Here is a 24,586-nt window from a genome sequence, read left to right on the forward strand (position 1 = left end):
CACTTGATTTTGAGGCAATGTAAATGGAAGTGCCCAGCCCAGGATCTGGGGAGGGTGAGAATCCATGAACTGTTCATTAGATCTGAGTCTATAGCCTCACTTTAGCTACTAACAAAATCAGGTTCTTCCTGTATATTTCTGTCTCCTTATGAAAAGAGTTGAGTCAGAGACTTATCAAGGCAGTAAAAATACTGAATGTGAATAATCCTCATGATGAATTATTAGTGTGTGGGCAAGCAGGGGTTAATTAAGAGGCAGTGTGGTCTTGCCTCTGACACAGACTGCTGTGTGATCTTGGGTAAGTGGTATTATCCCCTCACCTTTCATTTCCTCATGTGTGAAATAAGAAAACTAGACAAAACCGTTTTAACTAAGATTCAGTCCAGCTCCAAAGTCCTGTGATCACGTGTGTTCCCTCCATGCCGATGCTGAGGTCAGGGAAGGTTTCAGTTGGCCGAGGTCTCTCCCAGTCCAGCAGTTGCCACCGTCTCGGCTGTACTGAGTTGTATTTCTCTGTTCCCTATTTTCCTAGCAGCATGCTGTGACGAAGAAGGGAAAAACAATGTTTGAACCATAGGGCAGAAATAACGAATAATGATTCCTTCAGGGACAAAATTTTACCTATCTGGGCATGGTAGTAGTGATATTTCTAAAGGGAGTATCTTTTCAGTACTCCTCAGTTTTGTAATGCTCCTGCTGAAGGGCTAGGAAAGAAGGCAGAGGCCTTGGGGGTCAGTTGGGGTTAAAGCACTAGCTTTTCAGTTCTGGTCCTGGAACAGCCAAGTGGGTGAATGATTAACCCAGGGAGTAAATTGTTCAGTGAGTGGGACCGAGAGGGTTGGTGGACATGGGGGCTGGGGGGCAGAGGGTGCCTGCAAGAGCAGGGGAGAAAGTTGAAAACAGGATTGGTTTTCAAATCATAACCAGAGAAATATATATGTATAAATATGTATAAACACACACACATAGGAGTTGAGTTGACTTGTTTTGTTGTTATACCTGCAAATTCTGTTACTTGATTTAGAGTATTTTTCTGTTTCACAGATTCACGTATATATACAAATATACACATATATCTTCTATTGATATGCGCATTTAAATCAGCACTCACAAATAGATTCAATTCCAAAGTATCTGAAAAAACATACATCTTATACAGGAAGAGAATAAATGGAGGAAGGAGGGAGCAAAAAGTTTACCCATTGGGGTGAGTTTGGGGCTGTTTGATTTCTGGAGGGGCTGCGCCAGCCAGCAGCAACGGTGCTGCACAAGACCAGAGCCAGCTGGGAAGTCAACACAAAGTCAAAGGAATAAGATGGGGGTTCGTTTGCCCCGCCGCGTGGCACTCTCCCTCCTCCCCTGACTGTTGTGACTGCACCTGCTGCCTGTGACCGGCGGGCACTGAAGGCAGCCGCAGCCACAGCCTTGGTGACGAGGCAGCCGCAGCCCTGCCAGCTCCCGCCCAGCTCTCATTGAGAAAAGGGGAGCCAGCGGAGCAGGAGGAGGGGGAAGAGAAGCTCCCTGCAGAGCTGCCTCCTGCGCGGATCCAAGAAGCCTCCTGGAATGGGCATTCGACTGTTCTGACGTGGCGGTTCCCTCGGGAGCCCTGGGACTTTGAAGACAGACTGAAAGAGGGGGAAGCCCGCAGAGAGCATCAAAGGATGAGGGGTGCTGTAAAAGGAGCAGGGGAGTCCTTTGAAAAGAATCTATCATGCACTGAAATGCTTTCTGGAGAAGGTGCCATGATTTGCCTCCCTTTTCGCTCAGAGGAAAGGAGCCCTCAAAGACAGTTCTGAAGTATTCCTCAGGGGCCTTTTTGTCATTGTTCCTCTGTCCCCGTGCACACGGCTATTTGCTGACCTTTCCAGAGGAATCTCAGTCCCCCAGTTCCAGCTGAGAAGACAGTTCTTAATAATAAAAAAAAAAAATCCTGCTGTTTGAACGGGAGGTGCAGCTTGCTTGCTGTGGTTCTTTTTCCTGTGACATTTTGGAATGTCTGCAGAAACTTAAAAAAAAAAAGCCTTAAAAACTCCCTGGATTAGGCAAGAGAAAAGGAAGTTTTTGCCAAATAGAAGTAGATGAGAGGTGGTGGTAACTTATTCCTGATCCAGGACCTGGATGATCAAAACCTTCGAGTTCTAGGAATCAGCACTTCAAACCTAACAAATAAACAAACATGAGACGGAGTGGCTGTTGGGGTATCACGCAGAGGCAGGTTTCAAAGGAAGCCTGAAACGGGCCAGAACTTCGGGCCTGTATGATGCCTGAAGACCGAAATGCAGGGGGACGCCCCTCAGGTGCCTTAGCGTCAAGTCCTTTCATTCCTAAAACTACATACAGAAGAATCAAACGGTGTTTTAGTTTTCGGAAAGGTAGGTAGATGATATGTTAATATCCTTTCAAAAAATATACATATATTTTCTGATGCTTTAAGGTCAGTTTATGCTCAGATAAAATGGGAGTTTGGAAACCAAGAGCTTAGATCTGTAGAAGAGTGATTTGTGTGTGTCTTTGCTTGTCTATACTTCTTTTTCAAGGTTCGTATTGATCTGTTTATTACTGTCTGTGAATGGGCTGAGTAGGTGGGGCTTAACTAATGGTGGTCTTATAGAGATCACCTTGACTGATGGAGAGCTGAGCAAGCTGGCCTGACCGTCCTGAGAGGAGGGGCCAAGTCTGCGTTGGGCTGTTCCTAGACCCAAATCGAGCAGCCATGTTGTTACCCCTTAATTTTGAGTCCCTCTCAAATCCCTATTCTGTGCTCCCGGCACATCGGTTTGGTTCTGGCTGCCCGTACTTGCCTCACCTCCTCTGCTGAGAAAATCTTAATAATCAGGTTGTCTATAGTGACCCCTTTTCAGGAGGCTTTCAACTATATTGATTAACACTGATTAGACATAGGTGTCACCTTGACTTTCCAAATATATCATAAGGTGGCTTTGGAGAGGCGAAAAATATGAACCATTGGGAACAAGGGGTGGAAAAATATAACAACTTATGATCACTAAAAGAAACTAAGCATTTCAGAATTGGTTTGTGTAGGGGGAGTTAAAGGGTACAGCATAGGTAAAATGACATGTTTTTAGAAAACGTTTATGTATCAAAATATTTAAAAATGTCCTTTTGCTTTAAAATGGAAATAATTAAATGACATGATTATTTAAATTGGAACTAAGTAATTATAATTTCAATGTCATGTACAGTAAACTAATAATTTAATCAGGAGCTGATTTGAGTAACGTGAGGTTGTGCCTTCTCCCCTTTTTCTTTGATTTGCCATTTATTGATTAATCCTCTCTATTTTAGTAACTAACAAAAAATGAGACTAAAACAAAATAAGAAAAACATAAAAATAAAGCAAAATATAGTGGGAAATTTTTAAGACTAAACCTTGTTCCTTCTGAGTCTTTCCCTTTCTGCAGTTAAGAGCTGGCTATGATCGTTATCATATACCATTAGCAAGGAATTCAGATGTGAATTTATATTCCTCCTTCATCCACAAAGATAATTAAATGAGAGATACACATCTCATATTTTATAAATCTATAGAAATTTCATGGTTACTGTAGGATTGCGTCATTGATAGAGAAATTGACAATGACAGAAATTGAAAAAGGCTAGGGACTAACTGCTTAAAGGACATGCTCTTTTCTTCTAGATTCCCCCACACCTCAGCAACTAAATTGGGTTTCTCCAAACAGGTAGAGGTAGAGAAAGTCTAGTTTTCTGGGTTATTGCTGTTCATTGGTAACATGAGATGTTCTGGGACAATCCATATATCTTTGAAGGGTAGAGCAAGGTGTTTTTTACCTTTTCCACCTTCTCTCCTCCAATAGTGGAGTATAGCATATCTGCAAGAATCCTGGCTAACACAGCTGTTCATCACGCCCTCTTCCCTTTCTCCTTCAATACTAATGAGAGAAGCAGTGCCTGCAAAGAAAATTCCCGTGGGCTGGCAAATGGCAACCACAGGAGTGGGGAACAGCTTCCGTCTCTCATCTCCCGTGGGCTGCTTTTAAAGTATTGTCCTTTCCTATGCAAAGTCTTAGTAATCTGAGGAATGTTCAGTATTTTAATTAACAGATTTTTAATTTGCAAAGCTGTGTTCTGGTTTCTGTTAGAACCGTAAAGCAGAGGAGGTGCAGGAATCATTCAGCTGTCTTAAGTTTCCTTTCCCTTTCTCCGAGCCAGCCTCATCCCAGCCTCTCTCAGTTCGCCGGCTGCACGACCACGGTTACGCAGTGGCGCCCGGGAGGGAAGGTGCGCAGCTGCTGTGCAGTGCTGTCGCTGTGCTGCACTGGTCATTCATGTCGGGCGGCAGCGTGAAACACAGAGGGGTTACATCTTTATTTAAGGTCTGACGCTGGAAAAAATGAAGTTTTCTTTCAATCCTGGGTGCCCAAACCATACCACCTTAAGAAGAGAGTGTTCTTTTGTGCTTTGTTTAATCTCCTGGGTGCTCAAGTAGTCAAGAAGTGGCCCCGGTTTCCAGTTCCTCTCCCAAGCCTGTGGGAAAGCATCAGCTTATGTCATTTCAATGAAAGCGAGAAGGAGAGTGCATGGATCATGGAAAAGCGCCCAGAAGTGAAAAACGTTGACGTGTCTGCTTTTCCTGATCCACATTTAAAACATATTTTTTACTGTTGTTAAGAGTAGGCCGACAGAAGAGGAGACTCACCACTTTAGAAATGCCCTCAAAATGAAGTGTGGCCTTAAGTACAAGTGTCCTGAGGCCTGGTGGTGTTGGAGCTTTGCATGCTGTGTGAGCCACGAGTGACTACTCAGGGCTCCTTTCTCTTTCAGACCTCTGCTGCCCTTTGCTGCCCTTTCATCTCTCTCTTTGTTTAGTTACTAGTAAAGGTCACTGAAAATGTTTCCCCAGTAGTTTTAAAAATGTAGGAACTGAGAAATATCTCTTAGGCAGGAAGCTGGGGATGGTGGTGCTTTGGATTTATGTTCTGGTGAGATAAAGATTACAATGTATTTTTTACCCTGTTTATTTTGAAACTATAGAATTTTTTTTTACCTTTACAAGATTAATATCTAATATTGGGAGCATGATTCCTTGGGAGTGGATAAACTTTGGGTCCTGAAGGTTGGTGTTAATTTTTAGTCATAATAGGCTAGCTGGTTTAAAGGTGCTTCTGATCACAAGACATACTAAAGGAAATTTTTAATCTCTGACTTTATCTTGTTTTTTTCCTGAGTTGAGTCTCTTCTTGGAGATAAGTCATCATGAATTCCCCAGTGGCTTTTCCTACACTACGACCACTTAGTGGTCATGCACCATTACTTCTTCCTTCTTTATATACTTTCAGCTCCCTTTCTATTTGTCTCTTTAGTTCTCTGTGTCTTTATTGCTTCATGCACACAATTTACTTGAACCTAAGAAGTGGCTTTTCAGGACAGCAGCCATCCTCACCTCTTTCCATCCCCAACATTCTTCACAAATTCCTACAACACACAGTCCATCTTGTAAAGCATCACCCAACTGGTATTCCTGAAACAGTACCATCAAGCAGTCCTGAAACAGTACCATCAAGCAAAGGTCCACAGCTCAAAAATTTTTTATGAGTCTTTATTGCTCCCAGGAGGAAGCTCTAACTGTTTCATATAATTACCAAGGCCTTCTAAACAATTCCAATGATTCCCTAGAGAATAAACTCCCAATTCTCCAGACTGTTCCCCTCTTCCTCCTTGAACACATCCCCTACACCACCTCTTTGCTTTTACTCACTTTATCCCTCTGCTACAATGCTCTCTCTCTCTCTCTCCTCTGTTGTCAGTCTGAACTTCACACTTGCTTTAAGGCATTGTTCGCTTTCATTTCTTCATCTATTATACTGTTTGCTCTATAGCCCTTATATTCCATCCATACTACCACGTGACCACCTGATCTTCATAGCCATCTTAAAGTGCCTTATATACATTTGTGGTCAAAAAATATGTATTCGTTTATATCTTCCCAAAGCAAGGAATGGCAACAGGTCTATTCAGAGATTTCAGGTTGATTGCAAAGTGGTAAAGTTGTATATAATTATCTCTCTTTTCCTGCTAGTCCATAGGCAATAATGAATTAAAATAGAATGTCTTTATAGTGCTTGGTGGATAAGACCAACATTTTCTTTAAAGTTTATATTGTGTGTTCTATATGTTGTAATCACATTTATGGAAATTGGTTTGTTTAACAGAATACTGCTATCCAAATCCAATTAATTTTAAATGGTGCTGTGATATTGTGATTTATAATAAGAAATATGTATTTGGTCTTCCTCCCATTTCTGGCGCAGAGCTCCCCTAAAATCCTTGGAATTTCCTGAGCAATAAGAGGAACAGGAGCATCTTCTGTCATAATATTTGGTCTCTTTTCCTCAGTTCCTGAAATCACTTCAGAGCTGTAAAGGGGAAATAGGTGTCTTATTATTCATAACAAGCCCCTTTCCACCTTAACTGGGTTTATGTTACTGATGTAACTTTTGGGAAGGAACCAGCCGTGAATAAAGGTTTGGAGCTTTCAGTCCAGCCCCTGATTTCCAGGGAGGGGAGAGGGACTGGAGGTTGAATCAGTCAGCAGTAGCCAATGATTTAATAAATCAGGCGTATGTAATGAAGCTTCCATAAAAACCAAAAAGGACTGGGTTCAGAGAGCTTCCGCAGAACACGTCCACGTGCCACTGTGCCGGCCCAAAACTCCACGAGGACAGAAGCTCCATTGTTTGGGACCTCAGCCTATGTATCTCTGCATCTGGCTGTTGATTTGTATCCTTTAATATCCTTTGTAATAAACCGGTAACCTAGTGAGTAAACAGGTTTCCTGAGTTCTGTGAGCCACTCTAGCAAATTAATAGAACCCAAGGAGGGGTTGTTGGAACCTGCAGTCTGTAGCTAGTCGGTCAGAAGCACAGGAGATAACCTGGGCTTGAGACAGGCATCTGAAGTCGGGGTGAGGGAGGCAGTCTTGTGGGACTGAACCCTTAACCTGTGGGATATGATGCTGTCTCTGGTTAAATAGTGTCAGAATTGAATTGCATCGTAGGTCACCCAGCTGGTGTCCAAGAATTGCTCGTTGGTAAGTGGGGAAACCCCCTCCCCAAATTGGAATTGGGTCTGGAACCTTTTTTAGGTGTTGTAAATGAGTAGCTTATTAATTCATATATCAAAGTTTTATGGAACATCTACCAAGTGATGATGGGGATGAAAAGGCAAACAAAACAGATTGCCTCCAATCTGTGAGTTCATAGAACTCCTTGGAGATAAAGAAATATAAATAAGTAATTACTTACTCTGTGATAAGCACACTACACCAAACTGTGTACAAAGTCTGAGGAGCCCGTGAACAAAAGACTGACCACGTGCTCATCTGGAAAGGCAATGACTCATCTGAACTACATGAAATCAGCTTTAGTCTTTGGAAGTTACAAAAGACATTTTCTCCTATTTGATCCTAAGAGAGTGGTCAGCATGCCTATGAAAAAATATGTCTGAATTGAATTAACATAACACAGAGGAAAAAGGAAGACCTTTAGAATCATAGACCTGTGTTTGTATCCTAGATCTGCCACTTTCTAGATGTGTGATCTCAGGTCACCTAGCATCTCTGAATCTTTTTTTAAAAGAGAGATGTCCTTGCAGAATGTCTGTAGTATCAAATAAGAAAATACATGTAAATTGCATGGCGTGGTATCCAGATGTAAGTGGTGTCTATAATGACTCTGCTGGTCCAAGACCTAGGCCACTGGGTCACTATGTTCACACTATTATACTTTCTTAATTTTTCCATACCTTTATTTTTCTCCCTACTTCCTCATTCTGGCTACAAAAAGAGTCAAGATTCTACCAAACATTCACTGGTTATTAGGGATTCTGAGCTCCTTGGACTAAAAGTTGTTTTTTATCCATATAAGATTTGTTGGCTACTTAGAAAGTGCTGGTGACAGACCGAAGTAAGCTTTGTCTGTTTTTGTTTCTTAGTTCTGCACCAAAATGAATATCTTTTATTTCTGTTTGTCCATTTACCATGGGTGAATGTTCATTTTTAATTGGAAATTATTACAATCCTGGTGATACCAGGGCTTGTTCTGCTAGCAGGGTTGCAGTAAGCAGAAGAATAATTAAAAGCAAATTCCCTACCTGGCTTAGCATGTGATCTCTAAAAAGGAAGAGAGAAAGAACTCTGAACAGTAACTGGTAATTGAGCAATAATCAAGAATCTTTTAAATTTCTGGCTTTTCATCAGCAAACTGAGGACTTTGTTTTCAAATTTTTATAGAAATCAATGCCACAACCCGAGAACTATTGATGAGTTTCATTTTACATTGGAGTTATTCATTTATTTCCCATAATTGAAGAGGTGAAGTATTTTGTTTTAATGCGCGCATTAATTCCACAAAGGTTTATGAAATCTTCCATCCTTACCCACTTTGGTATTATGTTCTGGCGACTTAAGCAAGAGAGTTTGCCTATGTGCCTTTGACCATCCAGGCTGCTTTAACAAAATGTCACTGACTGGGTGGCTTGTAAACAACAGAAGTTTATTTCTCACAGTTCTGGAGGCTGGAAGTCTGAGATCAGGCCAGCACGGTTGGGTTCTGGTGAGAGCCTTCTTCCAGGTTGCAGGCAGGCTCAACTTCTTGTTGTATTCTCACGTGGCAGAAAGGGAAGGAACAAGAGAGCTTTCTGGAGTCCCTTTTATAAAGGCACTTATCCCATTCTTGTGCGCTCTGCCCACATGACCTAATCACCTCCCAAAGGCCCTACCTCTTAATACTGTAGGCATTTGGCATTAGGTTTCCAACATAGGAATTTGGAGGAGACACAAACTGATCTGAATAGATCATGGCACTATGGTAGAATGGAGTCCTTCAGGTCTGGTACCAAACCCACTGCAGTCCTTGTGTCTGTGGTACCTTGGGAAATTTACCTAAACCTCGCTGAAGTTCATAGGATAGATATATAGTATGCAGCTATTATCGGATATTATTTATAATAATCATAATGAATGTAAAATAATTATTTTATTATAATTGTAAAAGTGCAGTCCTCTTTTGACTGATGGGGTACTAGTCCAGTACAGATAGGCATATAAATAAATAATTACAAAGCAGAAACATGTCAAGCTTTGCATTTCGGGTGGGAGTGAGGGAATGTTAGTGAAGACTTCACACAGAAGATGATATGAGTTGAATCTTGCAGGGTAAGTTTTCCTAGGCTGACTCGTGACAGCAGGACCTACCTTCTAGAAGGAGGCCTGAAGATGTGATAAGTCATGTTACGTTTAGGAAACAACAAATAGTTCAGTATAGTTAGAGAGCATGTTGTTGGTGAGGAAGCAGTAGAAATGAGGGTGGATATGGTACAGTGTCTGGCACCCAGTGGGTGCTACCCAAACGTTTGTTGTTGAGTGGTGGATGAAAAAGGCAGAGATCAGACTGTGGGGACCTTGTATTTCATGAAAAGGAGTTTGGTTGGCCAGTGGGCACCATGGGAAGAAATGAAGCAGAAGAATGGCGTGATCCAGTTTAAATATTATGAGGATTGCTATGGCAGCACTTGCCTGAATTGAGGACTCAGCCCTTCAAAAAGTTATTTAAGAAATATTGAGGATCTAACCTAATGTAGTGACCATGAATTTGGAAGGGACCAATGTGTGATTAAATGAGAGGCATAAAGGAAGGAGGAATCTAGGTTGACTGTCAGATGGCATTTCAATGGTTTTAGGGGATGGCTGGCACTGATAACCAAAATCAGAATTACAAGAGAAACAGGTTTTGAAGAAAAATGACTTGGCCAGTTAGAGAATCTTTTGAGATATCCGTGTTGAAGAGTCTAATGGACTTTTAGATATCCAATGCTAGAGATCGTAAAAGTGGCCCAAATTGAGATATAAATCTCGTAATAATTGATATACAATGAGATTGAGTGGAGTCCAGCAAAGAAATTGTATCAAGTGGGGTTAAAATAGGGCTGAAGATAGGACCAGCCAACATATGAAAAGGATGCAGTAGGTAGCATAGTCAGGAAGGAGACTGAGAAGAACATTCTGGAAGGCAAGGATTATGTAACATGTGAGAAGCGTCAGGAAGAAGAGGGAGATTGATAGTTTTAAAAGGAGTGAGGCATAAAGTAATACAAAAAATAAATTTGACTGTCAATGGTTTGACAACTAGGAAGTTTGTTGGTGACTATAGAAAAAGATCTTTTAGTGGAGTAATGGTGTCAGAGGCCAAACTGCGTAGATCAGCAAGAGGATAGAAAGTGATGCAATGGAGCCAGAGTTATACCTCACTGGGAATCGAGGAGCAAAGACAATAAATAATTACAGGGCACAGAGAGTCCAAGAAGCTTTGGCTTTGTGTTTGTTGGTTTATTCATTTTTAAGAAGGATGGAATTTATATTTATCTGATCACACTCACTCACTTCGTAGGCTGCCTCTAGCTATTGGGTGTATAAATCACCTGCGAAGGTGTCGTCTCACAAATGCTGAAGGATGTTTAGATTTTTCTCTCTCTCGCTCCCTGTCTCCAGTTGAGACAGTCGCCCACAGGTGTAATAAATTCAACTGGGTGATTTACTTTCTCAGTCCAGTGAAAAGTCATGTTGTGGATGATGCTGTATGACACGATCAATGTACTTCCAGGGGAAGTATGCATGACATACCGTCATCACCCAGAAATTGCTGGAAAGGTTTTGTCAAGGGGTGTGAAACCTCCCTGGAATCTAAATGGACTTTGCTGGGACCATTTGCATGATTTACACCACAGGGAATATTCTTGTTAATAATCTACTAATCATTGTGTTCTTTCCCCATGCTTCTAGTTGGGGATAGCTCATGAGCCTTGTGCATTTTTGTTAATTTTAGAATTTGAAATTTCACTGCTCCCTCAAAGAAAATTCTAAATGAAACAGCTTTTTAAAAATAGTTTTTCCCCTAACTTTTCTCATAAAAGCCATTCTCATACAGGAGGTTAACTCACACCTACCGCTGTAAGCTGGGAACGTTTGGGACATTCTATTTCCAGTGCTACAGAATGGGAAGACTACATCTGGTGTAATTCTTTCCAAAACCAGATCAAGAGCAGAAAACTGTTATTTTTCCACAGGAATTTCTAAGCATATGTACATATTGTGTGCGTGCTTTAATTCTCTTACATAGTATATAGCTAAGTAGACATAGCTCTTTACATAAGAGAAATCGTTTCCTTGGTCGGGATGCTCACTAAATGTTCAGAATGTTTTTCCTTCTTTTTTTTTTTTGACCTCCCTCCAAATTTACATTTTCTCAGCAGAAATTACCCCTCCTAGTGTGATGGCAGGAATTGAGGTAGGAAAGCTAGTAAACACAGTTTTCTTCTTCCATAGCTCAGTTTTTCAGCCATTATGCACACTACACAGTATTGTGTAATAGATGCAAGATGCCTTTGAATCCAACAGCCTTGAGCAAATCCTGGCTCCACCATTTACTAGCGGTGTGACATTCAGCAACTTACTCAACCTTTCTGTGCTTCAGTCTCTTCTTCAGTAAAATGGGAATAATGGTGGTGCCTAGAGTGCTGTGAGTTTTCAGTGAGAGAAATGTAGATAAAATGCTTGTCCCCATGCCTGGCATACATAAGTACTGCTTAGCTATTATCACTTTTTAGAGCACAGAAAATATAAGCTATTTGACTCAATTTTAGAATTTACTAATATTTTAAATTACTAAAAAATGAAGACACATGGTAATTGTGATTAAATAAAAAGGAGGAGGACTGGTTTTCAGGAATGAGCAAAGGTTTTAAGGCTGAATAAATCTGTATGTGGACTTCCATTCTGCCACTTTATGCTGTGTAACTAACCTCGGGTGATTGATTTAATCTCTCTGAGCTCCAGTTTCTTCCTGTATAGAATAGCTATCTTATATATTTATTTTGAAAATGAGAGAATATACGTCAAGGACTTAGTATATAATGTGTACTTAATAAATTGAAGGATCTTAGGGCTTTTGGCTTTTAATTTCTTGCTATACCTCTCAAGTCAATTCTTATCATAAAGGCAAGCCTGTATGTACAAGAAAAAAAAAAAGAGGAAACCAGTGTATCCATATGAAGCAAACTTCCCCCTTTATCACTTCCATAAATTGTTGGGAAAAAAGAAATCCTGAGAGTTTTAAGAAAAGAATGTTTGACTATTTTTCGTTACTGCATAAACCAGACCTTGGAAGTTTGGTTCTCATTTGTAGCGCACATAGAGGTTCACTTGGAACATTTTTAGTAGATTTCTGCTGGATTTGGAGAGAAACCTTACGTAATATATTTATCAATCCAGAGCAATAAGTGGAAAATCACAGATACGTGAGATTTATTCCCAAATGTCAACATTATTTTTTTTAATAATCTATACGTGCCTTTGCAAGGCTATTTCCTTAAATTTGGCAGCACAAAATCCAAACATGCCAAGTAAATAAGCGTCACATTTGTTTTCAAAGAACTCCACAGAAAAAGAGTCAGTATTCTTCATTCAAAACCAATGTGCAAGCTTTTTTATTAAAATACTAGGATATCTTCAAAATCATTATCACCACACTATGGGTTAGAATTCTGCATTGCTGCGAGTAACAGAAAATCCAGCTAACAGTGGCTTAAACACACAGGGACTTATTTTTCTCACATTAAAAAAAATTCTGGAGGAAGGTGCTGCTGGTATTGGGTCAGTGATTTGATGATTTCAGCCCCATTGTCTCTAAATCTTTCAGCCTTCCCCTTGTGGTTATTGCCTAATGGTCAAAAAATGGCTTTTTTTTTTTGTGAGGAAGCTCAGCCCTGAGCTAACATCCGTGCTAATCCTCCTCTTTTTGCTGAGGAAGACCGGCTCTGAGCTAACATCCAATTGCCAATCCTCCTCCCTTTTTTCCCCAAAGCCCCAGTAGGTAGTTGTATGTCACAGTTGCACATCCTCCTAGTTGCTGTATGTGGAACGCGGCCTCAGCATGGCCGGAGAAGCGGTGCGTCGGTGCGCGCCAGGGATCTGAACCCGGGCCGCCAGCAGCGGAGTGCGCGCACTTAACTGCTAAGCCACCGGGCCAGCCCAAAAAATGTCTCTTTGATTGACAGATACCAAGTCCAAGTTCATGATGGAAGAAAGAAGTGATTGGCAATTCCAGCCATGTCCTTCTCTTTCATCAAGAAAACAAAGTTTTCTAGAGGCAGCAGAAGACTTCTTGGGAAGTGGGAGAAGTATTTAATTTTCCAGCCTCTAAAGCGGAGATAACGAGAGAAAATAGGGGTGTGAATGTCTGTTGGGTTAGCAAACAATATTTGACACACCGTTATCAAGAAACTGCTTGTTCCAAAGTCTACAAACTAAGCTTAATAGACCTGTTACCTGCTTTAATCTTCACCGGCCTTATAGAATGCCATTTTCTAATTCTGCTTTATTTGTACTTGAATATTAATATTAGGTCACTCAACCTTTTTTCCTAAAAGGAATGTATGAATTCCATTAGTGTTAGATTTGATAGCTGGTGTAGAATAGTTTGGTTTGTTGTTGTGTTATTGTTTCTACCTAGGCTAAGAATATTCTCTTTGGTAACAAGTGTTTATTGCTTGGAATGTGGTTTTGCATTACTACATCCATCCATAAATTATTTTACGGATAGGGAGGTAAAGCATATGTTGTTATTGTCAAATCCATAAGCTAATGGTTTTGAAATAATTCCCCAAACATTCTAGAGTCTTACATAATTTGAACATGCAACACTATTTTTCCACTCTTTTATGAAACTCGTTAGACCAGTAAAACTGTTTAGTGATATTCATCCCATCCAGGAACATTGGCGTCATATTTTTTTGGCTCCCTCCCACCCCCCTTTTCTCATAGGTTGATCATTTTTGCGAAGCTACCCCCTCATATTAATATATTTTAGAGGCACTGTTTCTTAATCAGTGGGGTACCAAGGGTGAATAGAGGGAATGTTCAGCCACAAATGCGTGCACCAAGGAATGCATCATTTGTAGGTATTTTAAAATCATTAATAAAACTAATAAAAATTGGCCTGCTTTTTATTAACGCCGTGTACTGGCAATTCTAGACAGTGTGTGATCAAACATGCCTCCCTGTCAGGGCAAATCACCGTGATCCTGCCTCCTCACTTTTGATGTGCACTGCTTCATAAATCAAAGTGTTCCTTTTCAAATAAATTAATTAAGGTTTTAAAAAGCAAACACTGTCTGAAATATTTTATATGGACAAAAATTTCTGGGTTTCTTTTTCTGGCTTTATCACCTTGATTATAATCATGGCATGATCACTTGATTCAAAACCAAAGGTGAACAGAGAAATGAACAGTATTTAGACTAAATGAAAATTGGACATAAAGTTAAAATTGTAACAGAAGTAGAATTTGACTATCGTCTGTAGAATATTTCTGCTTTTAAGCTTTTGAATACAATTCCTTTCCCAGAAGGAAAAAAAAAGAAAAGAAAAACCCAAAGCTAAAATTGTATCTTTTGCGATGTTTCTTATTTCAAACTGGATATCTCAAACTCCATATTTCTATTTTGGTTTTGGGCTAAATATGCAATACAGGGTAAAAGGCAGCATAAGGTAAACGCTTTTCGTTTGAATAATTGTGTATAAGGAATTTGATTCTGTAATCATGTGAACTACCAAATATTAAATGCTTGCTAGCATTCCAGTCTTTGTTTTTCCTTTACATTGAGTTTTAAAAGAAAGCAACAAGTCTTGGCTATTGTGAATAACACTGCAATGAACACAGGGGTGCATGTACCCTTACAAATTGGTGTTTTCAAGTTTTTTGGATAAATACCCAACAGTGGAATAGCTGGATCATATGGTAGTTCTATCCTTGATTTTTTGAGGGGAAGGGGGGAGGGAAGAGGGTGAAAGGGATAATTCGGTACATGTGTGTGGTGATGGGTTGTAATTAGTATTTTGGTGGTGAACATGATGTAATCTATGCAGAAACAGAAGTACAATGATGTACACCTGAAATTTTTACAATGTCATAAACCAATGTTACTGCAATAAACAAAAACTTAAAAAAAAAACAAACAAACAAAAAAAAGAAAGCAACAAAGTGGGAAGAGATAAATTTCTCAAATTCATTGTGATCTTTTATTTCTCCAGGCATTTTTGGACAGAAACTGGAAGATACTGTCCGTTATGAGAAAAGATATGGGAACCGTCTGGCTCCAATGTTGGTGGAGCAGTGTGTGGACTTTATCCGACAAAGGGGACTGAAAGAAGAGGGTCTCTTCCGACTGCCAGGCCAGGCTAATCTTGTTAAGGAGCTCCAGGATGCCTTTGACTGTGGAGAGAAGCCATCATTTGACAGGTAGATTTCAAGATTTTACTATATATCCTTCACCGAGAAATTCAAATTGAACTGAAAGGATGCAGTGAGCTGAGATGGCATAATCTTAGTTGACGTAACAGTTAGAAGATGGATTATATGGCCACACAAGGATGGATTGTTTTTATTAAGTTACAGAGTCAAAAATTTGACGTTTTCAATGTCTTTCTCTTCAATACGGTTTTCCCCTTAAAACATTATTATTTATTCTTTTCCTTTGGTCCTAAATTAAAACTATTTTAAACTTTTGCATTGGAAAAGTGAACTTTTAAAGTAGGAGTCTTCTTTGGGGCCGGCCCCATGGCATAGCAGTTAAGTGCGCATGCTCCGCTGCTGACGGCCCGGGTTCGGATCCCGGGCACTCACCAACGCACCGCTTGTCAAGCCATGCTGTGGCGGCGTCCCATATAAAGTGGAGGAAGATGGGCACGGATGTTAGCCCTGGGCCAGTCTTCCTCAGGAAAAAGAGGAGGATTGGCAGATGTTAGCTCAGGGCCGATCTTCCTCACAAAAAAAAAAAATAATAAAATAAAACAGGAGTCTTCTCTTGTTTGATGTTTTTTGAATTCTTTCAGCTAAGGGATATTAAAAGTATTGAAAAGTAGAGATTGGGATATTGGCAATGTAATTAAAAATAACCATTTTTTATAATAATAATAAAAGTGTTATATTTTTAAATATATAGCTCCACCTTAATCTAAAATAGATTTACAAAGAAACAAGGAGAAGTATAGCATCATGAAATTCAGGAAATAGTCGAACTTCCAGAGAAGAAAGTATAAAGCATCCATAACTGCACTAGTTGAGTTAAATACTATTAATATTTTGTGAATTATTCCTTCTCTTCACATTTTTTAATTTAGTAGAAAAAATAATCTTTTATCTTAGTATTATTAACTTAATATTGTGTAGGAGAGATTTTTCTGTATTAATGGTTGAAAAATGCCCTTTTATTCCAATATATTTTAACTTAACACTTTATCATTGACAAACTCTGTAAGCATAATTTTTAATATCTAATATTTCATTCTATGGTATATTGTTGATAACCATTTCTATATTGTTGGCCATTTATGTTGTGACTTTTTTCACTATTGTAAATAATGTTGTAGTGGGTATACATTCACACAAATATTTTCTATTTTTGGATTATTTCTTAGGAGAGATTCTCAGTATTAGACTTTGTGGATGAGAATAGTCTTGGTACTTGAACATTGAAAATTACCTACTATGTATTATTTCTCTTCGAAAGTATAGAATTAGCACAAGGATAGACACAGATGTACAGAACAGATAGGTGAGAAGATGCTTGAATACATGATATGAGAACAAGGAAGCATTGTTGAGAGTATGGGCTCTCACTAATAATCCAAGAAATGCACATTAAGTCATTTAATGCACCTTTACTGGTCACGTTAACAAAATCTGACCAATGATAATACTCAGTGCTGGCAAGAAGTGCTGAGTAGGCACCTTGATGGCAAGAGTGCAAATTGTTATAGTCTTTCTAAAGAAATTTGGTAATCTATTTCAAGACCCTGTAAGCAGGAAATTTCAGTCCTAGAAAAAAATCAGATCTGTGGAAAAAAACTTAAGTGCAAATTAGTTTATTATAATTTTTATAATAGTAAAAAATGAAAACCAATCTCTTATCTCCAACAGTAGAGTATGGTAGCACACATATAATAAAATAATATACAGTTGTTAAAAGTTTGGGAAAATGCTAATTATATAATGATAAATGAAAATAATAATGAAAAATAAGGCAGGAACAAGTAATTGATTAAAATCGTACCTATTTACAAAAAGTATTATAGGAAGCTTATAAAAATTTATAAATTCTCTCCAAGAGAAAAAAAATTAAATGTGGAGGTAAATAAATAAATTCGAAACTAGGGTCAGAGAACAAATTTCAAGACTATAGATATACTTTTTGCAGGGGAGCCCCATGTCTGTATCCTATACTTTGAAAAAGGAAAACCAGATCAGTAGTTGCATAGTTCAGGCTTGTTCACAAGACAAAAACAATGATTTATCTAGGAAAAATGCAATTTTTTCATTCCAAAATTAGAAAGAAATTTGTTAATGGACTCCTCATAATAAAATATTGTATAATGGGATAAATGTCCTCTACCATGAATTTCATGTGACATTGATAAATTTCAGTGGCCTTTTTCATATACTTACATGTGGCCTAAATACATGCAGATGACATCATAGCAAAAGCATATTTATTAAAAATTATCTTACTACAGGCGTTTATGATTTGGTTCTTATAACAAATCTTTGCTAATATGGAAGAATGGAGGGATAGTCTATGTATTTTAGGATACTCGTAAGAAGAGATATGCCCTGAAAACAATTATCTCCAAATCAAATTCTTGATGACTGTGGGCTGGCAAAGAAATATGGTCTTTATCTAAAGACCTAAATCTTTATCTTTATCTAAAATGTGATCCCAATTATGAAAAATGTATTTTTTTGTATGGAATGTGTCAATGCATAAGCAGACTGAAGAAAATGTAACAAGGGCTGGCCCGGTGGCACAAGCGGTTAAGTCCGCGTGCTCCACTGCGGTGGCCCAGGGTTCGCTGGTCCGGATCCCGGGCGCGCACCGACACACTGCTTGTTAGGCCATGCTGTGGCAGCATCCCATATAAAGTAGAGGAAGATGGACACGGATGTTAGCCCAGGGCCAGTCTTCCTCAGCAAAAAAGAGGAGGATTGGCATCGGATGTTAGCTCAGGGCTGGTCTTCCTCACAAAAAAAAAAAATGTAACAAAAGATAAGCGTTGATTTTGTGGAATAATGAGTGATTTTTCCCTTTTCTTCTACTGTAATTTCAATAAACATATATTACTTGTATAATCGGAAGTTTAATCAGAAAGATCTTTTTAATTACTTGATGATAATGCTGCATAAAAATTTCCTTACCTTTTAATTTCTGAAGTGTAATTACAGAAGCTACCTGTTACTAGAAAACCTGTAGAAGAGAGTTGCAGAGAGTATTTCAGTAGCAAACACAATATGGTAATGTGGCTAGCACACTCTGAGAAAAAGGAAGTGTCATCCATTTGCTTCGTCATTCATTATTTCAGGTTTCTACACTTGCATAACACACCACCCAAAACTTTATTGTAAACAATAATAACCAATTATTTATTTGTGATTCTGCAATTTGGGCAGGATTTGGCCAGGATGTGCTCATTTCTTCTCCACATGGTATTGATTGATGCAGATCAATTAGGTTTGAAGAATCCAAGATGGCTTCGCTCGTGTGTCTGGAGCCTGGTCTGAGATGGCTAAAACAGCTGGAGGCTGCTTGGGCTTCTCTCTCTCTCTTTGTAGTCTCACATCCAACAGATCTTCTCTTTATGTGGCCTTTATCTCTAGCAAATTAGTCAGACCTATTGACATGATGGTTCAGGGTTGTAAGAGAGTAAAAATGGAAGCTTGTAGGCCTCATAAGGGCTAGGTCCAGATGTCAATTCTGGTGCATTCTATTGGCCAAAGCCGGTCACAAAGACAGAGACCAACTGAGATTTGAGGGGAAGGGTTGAATAAACTCCACCACTTGATGGAAAGAGCAGCAAGCATATACAGAAAAGGAAGGATTTGTGGAAGACTATTTTTGGAGAAAATCATGATAGCTTCAATGTCTAGAAATCAAGTGGAGTAAATCCCCTAACTTTGTTCTTCTTTTTCAAGATTGTTTTGGCTATTCTAGGTCATTTGCATCCCCATAAAAAAAAGTAGTATAAGCTTGTCTGTTTCTATAAAAAAGCTTGTTAGGATTTTGACAGAAATTTCACTGAATCTAGAAATCAGTTGGGAGAAAATTGACGTCTTAAAAATATGAAATCTTCTAATCCGTGAATATAGCCCATCTCTTCATTTCATTAGGACTTTTTGTATTTCAGCAATGTTTTGTCATTTTCAATGTAATATTGTCCCATTTGTTAAATTTATCCTTAACTATTTAATGTTTATAGATGTTCCTGTAAATAGAATTGTTTTTTATATTTAATTTTCTAATTACTCACTGCTAGATGATATAATTACAATTGAGTTTTTACATATAGATCTTTTGTCCTACAAACTTGGCAAATTCATTTATTAGTGCTAGTGGTTTTTTTTTTTTAGATCCCGTAGGATTTTTTATATGTATGATCTTGTTGACTGTACACAATGAGAGTTTTATGTCTTCCTTTTTCTTACTTATTTGTACTCATTAAGAACTCTTCTACAATAGTAGTGAGTGGACAAGCTTGTCTTATATGTAGAGGGAAGTTTTCAGTCTTTCGCTATTAGGTATAATGGTAGCTGTAGGTTTTTTGTAGATGCCCTTTGTCAGGTTTGAAAATGTCCTTATGTTTAGTTTGCTAACAATTTTAATAATGAATGAGAATTGGATTTTATCAAATCCATTTTTTTCTGCATTTGGGGCGGAAATTATCTGATTCTTCCCTTTTATTATGTTAATGTGGTGAATTGCACTGATTGATTTTCAAATATTAAACCAACTTTGCTTTCCTAGGATAAACCACATTTGGTTGTGGTGCATTACCCTTTTAATATATTACTGTATCTGACTTGCAAATAATTCATTGAGGATTTTGGGGCCTATATTTATCAGGGCTATTACCTATTGATTTCTTTTTTTTTGGTAATGTCTTTGACTAGTTTTGTTATTAGAGAAATTCTGGCCTCAAAATTACTTGGAAAGTGTCTCCTCTACCTCTGTCTTATGAACGGGTTTGTGTGGTTTATATTATTTCATCCATAAATCTTTGATAAAATTTACCAGTGACGTCATGGAGTCCTGAACTTATCTTTGTGGGAAACATTTTAGATATGGCTTTTCTAATTCTTCTTGTGCCAATTTGGGTAATTTGCATCTTTCATGAAATTTGTCCATCCCATGTAACCTTTCAAATTCATTATCATGAAGTGGTTTATAATATCCCTTTTTTCTTTTCTTTTCTTTTCTTTTTTTTTTTTTGAGATATCTGTAGACTTTCAGTGATAACCCCTCTTTTACTCCTGATATTAGCAATTTGTGACATCTTTTTTCTTTATCTAGTGTGTTATCAATTTTATTAAACTTTTAAAAGAACTAGTTTTAGAGTCATTGATTGTCTCTCTCATTGTTTTTCTCTTCTCTTCCCTTATCCCTAGTAGTTCTCTCCCTGGTTCTTTGTTGAGCCCTGTGGAGTTCTACCCTGTGCACTCTCTTCTAGGTATTTAGGTGAAGACTCAAGAAGACCTATATGTAGATTTCAAGAAGTTTTTTTTGCAAATCTCCCTCCTCTCCAGTAGTCTGCACCACAATACCAGCCACTGCAACCTTCCCAAATTGCAGTCTCTGTCCTTTGCTCAGTGAGGCTGGTGTTCCCTGTTTAGGATCCCTGTCCCTGTCCCAGGGTCTGGTAAATGCTGGAGTAATCATAAGACTGACCTCATTTGATTCCATACTCTCAAGGGTCATGTTTTTGCACTATTTGTTGTCTAATATCTTAAAAACAGATATTTCATATAGTTAGACTAGTTTTCTCATTTTTTATAGCAGATCTGATACCTGTTACTCCGTGGAGGTTGCACGCAGATTCTCCTCCACAGCAGTTGTGAAATCCTGCTCGACACTTGTCAGGGCTCCTCCCCTGGGGATGGGAAATGTTCTCAGATTAGTTCTTGGTTCTCTAGCCTGGGCTCTTCTCTGCTCTTTGGTCTGCCTCTGGACTCTTGGTTCTGCTCTATGAGACTTACCTTCTTCCATAAGAAATGGCTCATATTTCTAGTTGAGTAGTTTCTCAGCCTGCTTCCTTCCCACGAAAAGTTGGGGGCCCAAAGCCTCTTTTCATTCTGAACTGATACTATTCCTTTTATTCCACGTTGCCGTAATTCCTTTAAAAACCTTGTAGGTGCCAAATTATAATCCACTTGGTGCGACAAAATCACACTCAACCCCTTTATGTCAGGTCCTTCTGTATTCGATCTATGAGTCAGCATGCTGCAGAACAATCTTAAGATTCCTCTAAATCCTTTTGTATTGCAGAGAGAATCTGTGAAGTGCTACCTTAAGTCTTTCAGACGTTTTAAGCAGAGATCTGACAGTCACACTATCATTTGGTTTTCCCCTTTAGGTCATGTTTTACTGGCGGCACCTTGGATTTTATGATGGCTCTATGGCCATTTCTTACTTGGAGAATAGTTTACCAGCTGGAGACACTGTCCTGGGGCCACTATAGTTTCGCCAAATTCTTCTTCAAAGTTGAACAGTTCTTTTTTTAGCTTCATCAAGCACATTTTCTATGTTCCGAGTTACTACAGTCAATAGTCTTGCTAATTTTTCCACCATGCTTAATAAGCATGAACCTTTCTCTAGATTCTGATGGCAATTTCTCATTGCTTTTCCAGTTCTTACTAATAGTCTACTCACTGACTGTTCAGACTCTGCCTGATTCTAAAGCCAATACCATGTATTTTAGATTTTTGTTGTGGCAGCACCCAATTTCTGGTACCAATGACTGTTTCAAGTATCTATTGCTGCATAGCAAACCACTCCAAATTTTTTTGGTTTAAAACCACAACAACCTTTTCAGATTCTGCGTTTGGGCAGTGCTCGGCTGAGACATGGTGCTGGTTGCCATGATCTAGTACAACTGTAGTATCCAAGAGAGCTTCGTTCAGACTAGTGCCTGAGCTTGGCTGGCTGAAATGGCTGATGGCCAGTTGAGCCTCTCTCTGTCTCTTTGTAGTCTTGTATCCTTCACAGCTTCTCTCTTTAGCCAGTTGTTAGAACTCTTTGCGCAGTGTCTCAGGACTCAAAGACCAAAGAGTGGAAGCTACAAGGCCTGTTAAGGACTAGGCCCAGAACTGGCACAATGTCGCATCCACCGAATACTATTGGTTGAAAGTAAATCATAAGGCCAACTCAGATTAAAAGGGATTAAAAATTGACCCTACTTCTTGATGGAAAGAGTAGCATGCATGCATTGGGGTGGGAGAAATTATTGACAGTCACCTTTGGAGACAATCTATCTCATTCATTCATTCAACAAATAATTTTTGGAGCGTTAACTACGTTTTAGACACTGTTCTAGGTGAAAAAGACAGGCAAAGTCCATTCTCTTCTGGGGTTTGCATTACTAGTGGTGGGCGGATAAACAGTAAACCATGAATATATAAATAATTTCAAAGAATGATAAGGATGACATGCTAATACATTAGGAGTGAAGTGGTGATAATAAACCTCTCCTTCCTGAGGATGTAACATTTGGGTTTAGCTTGAATGACAAGAAGAAGCTTGCTAAACCTAAGATATGGTCGGGGCACATTCAGGCAGAATGGCAAGTACATAGTCCTTGAGACAGGTGTAGCTTAGCCTGTTTGAAGAACATAAAGAAATCTTTTGTGGCTGGAATGCAGTGAGTGATGAGTAGAGTCCTTAGAGATGAGGTGAAAGAGGTTGATCCAGTAGCCCAGTAGATTATGATAAGAAATTTAGCTTTTATTCTAAGTGAAATAGAAATCCATGGAAATATTTTTAGCAAGTAAATGAAATAATTTTATTTCCATGTTAAAAAAGGTAACTCGGTAAAAGAAAACTACTATTTTCCATTACTCCACCCACAGAACACTTCTGCCACCAAATATGTGAGTTTTCCACACCAAGAAATTCTCCAGTTCTTGGTGGACACTGACAGTGCAGACCCCACAGGTTAAGGGTTTAGTTTCACAAGGCCGCCCTCCCCCCACTTCAGATGCCAATCTCAAATCTCAGGCTGTCACTTGTGCTTCTGACCAACCAGCTACGAATTAGAGGTTCCTTGAGTTCAATAATTTGCTAGAACAGCTCACAGAACTCAGGCAAACAGTTTCCTTACTAGATTACCAGTTTATTATAAAAGGATACAACTCAGGAACAGCCAGATGGAAGGGATGCATAGGGCAAGGTGTGGGGAAGGGATGCAGAGCTTCCACACCCTCTCCAGATGTGCCCCTCTCCCAGCTCGAGGATGTGTTCACCAACCCAGAAGCTTTCTGAACCCCTTCAGTTAGGAATTTTTTATGGAGACTTCATTACATAGGCATGATTGATTAAATCCTTGGCCATTGGTGAATCAATCTCTAGTCCCTTTCTCCTCCCAGAGGTTGAGAGGTAGGGCTGAAAGTTCTAACCCTCTAATCACATGGTTTGTTCCTCTGGTACCCCACCTTCCTTAGGGGCTTTCCAGAAGTCACCCCATTAACTTAAACTCAGGTGTAGTTGAGGGGGGCTTGTTATGAATAACAAAAGACTTGCCTTTCACCTTGTTGCTCCAGAACTATTTCAGGAACTGGGGATAAAAACCAAATATTATAACAAAAGATACTTCTTTCGCTCTTATTTAGGAAATTACAAGGGTTTGGGGAGCTGTGGCTAGGAGCCAGGGACAAAAACTAAAATATATATTTCTTCTTATTATCACAGTATCACATTCTGCCCATCTGAATATCCTTGTTTTGATAAATAAATTGTCAAGCTTGAGTCTCTCACTCACAGAGAGGCAGATTTGCAAATTCCTGGATTCTGCTGATTAAAAAAAAGGATTCCCAGGTCCATGAGCCATGAAATAAAAAGAAGATGGAAACATATTTGTGGCAAAATGTAGTTGTACACTACACTGGTAGGGGAATAAAAATCCATAATTTCCCAAGGAGAATGAGATTGTTTTCGGAAAAGTGGCCAAGTAGAGTGTTCTGCCCCATCCATGTTTTTAGTTAATTGGCTGAGTTTGAAATTTCACATGACCAAGTTCTAGCTTGGGTTTCAGTTTTTGGGATGTGGAGACAAATTGCCTGGGAACATTCCCTAGTTCAAGTTACTCACAGCAATGTTCACCATCAAAATGATTAAGGAAAAAAACAATAGGTTAAAAAATACAGCTTGTGCATAATGTTTTGAATAGATACTAGGATGTAAAGCAAAGTACAAAAATTTTTCATTGTGAAATGTGTTAAAGAGTGACAATGAATAAATATTTTTCTTTGTTTATTCTAAAAATGCTTGTATCTCACTAAAAAAGTCAACAGGATTTAGCTTTCATTATTATATTTATTAAAATCTGGAAAGAAATTCTCACAGGAATTCTGCAAAGATAATCTCTAATTTTAATATTAAGGCCTAATATTATAGCTCTAATATTTAGCCATGAAATTTGATTTTTAAAGTGAACTTTTGTGTGTGTGTGTGA

General features: G+C 38.8%; 1 protein-coding gene across 4 annotated transcripts in view; it reads left to right on the plus strand.

Moving 5' to 3' along the window:
* Nucleotides 1–24,586, plus strand: part of ARHGAP24 (Rho GTPase activating protein 24) — a 485,346-nt gene that overhangs the window by 413,556 nt on the left and 47,204 nt on the right. For all 4 annotated transcript variants that reach the window (XM_004430912.3, XM_004430915.3, XM_087434543.1 and 1 more), the window contains one exon: nucleotides 15,125–15,332. In XM_004430912.3, coding sequence (XP_004430969.2) covers nucleotides 15,125–15,332 — 208 coding nt within the window. The remainder of the gene's footprint in view (nucleotides 1–15,124; nucleotides 15,333–24,586) is intronic.

This window comes from Ceratotherium simum, chromosome 8, assembly GCF_057802395.1.
Source record: "Ceratotherium simum simum isolate JZ-2026a chromosome 8, ASM5780239v1, whole genome shotgun sequence".
NCBI lineage: Eukaryota > Metazoa > Chordata > Mammalia > Perissodactyla > Rhinocerotidae > Ceratotherium > Ceratotherium simum.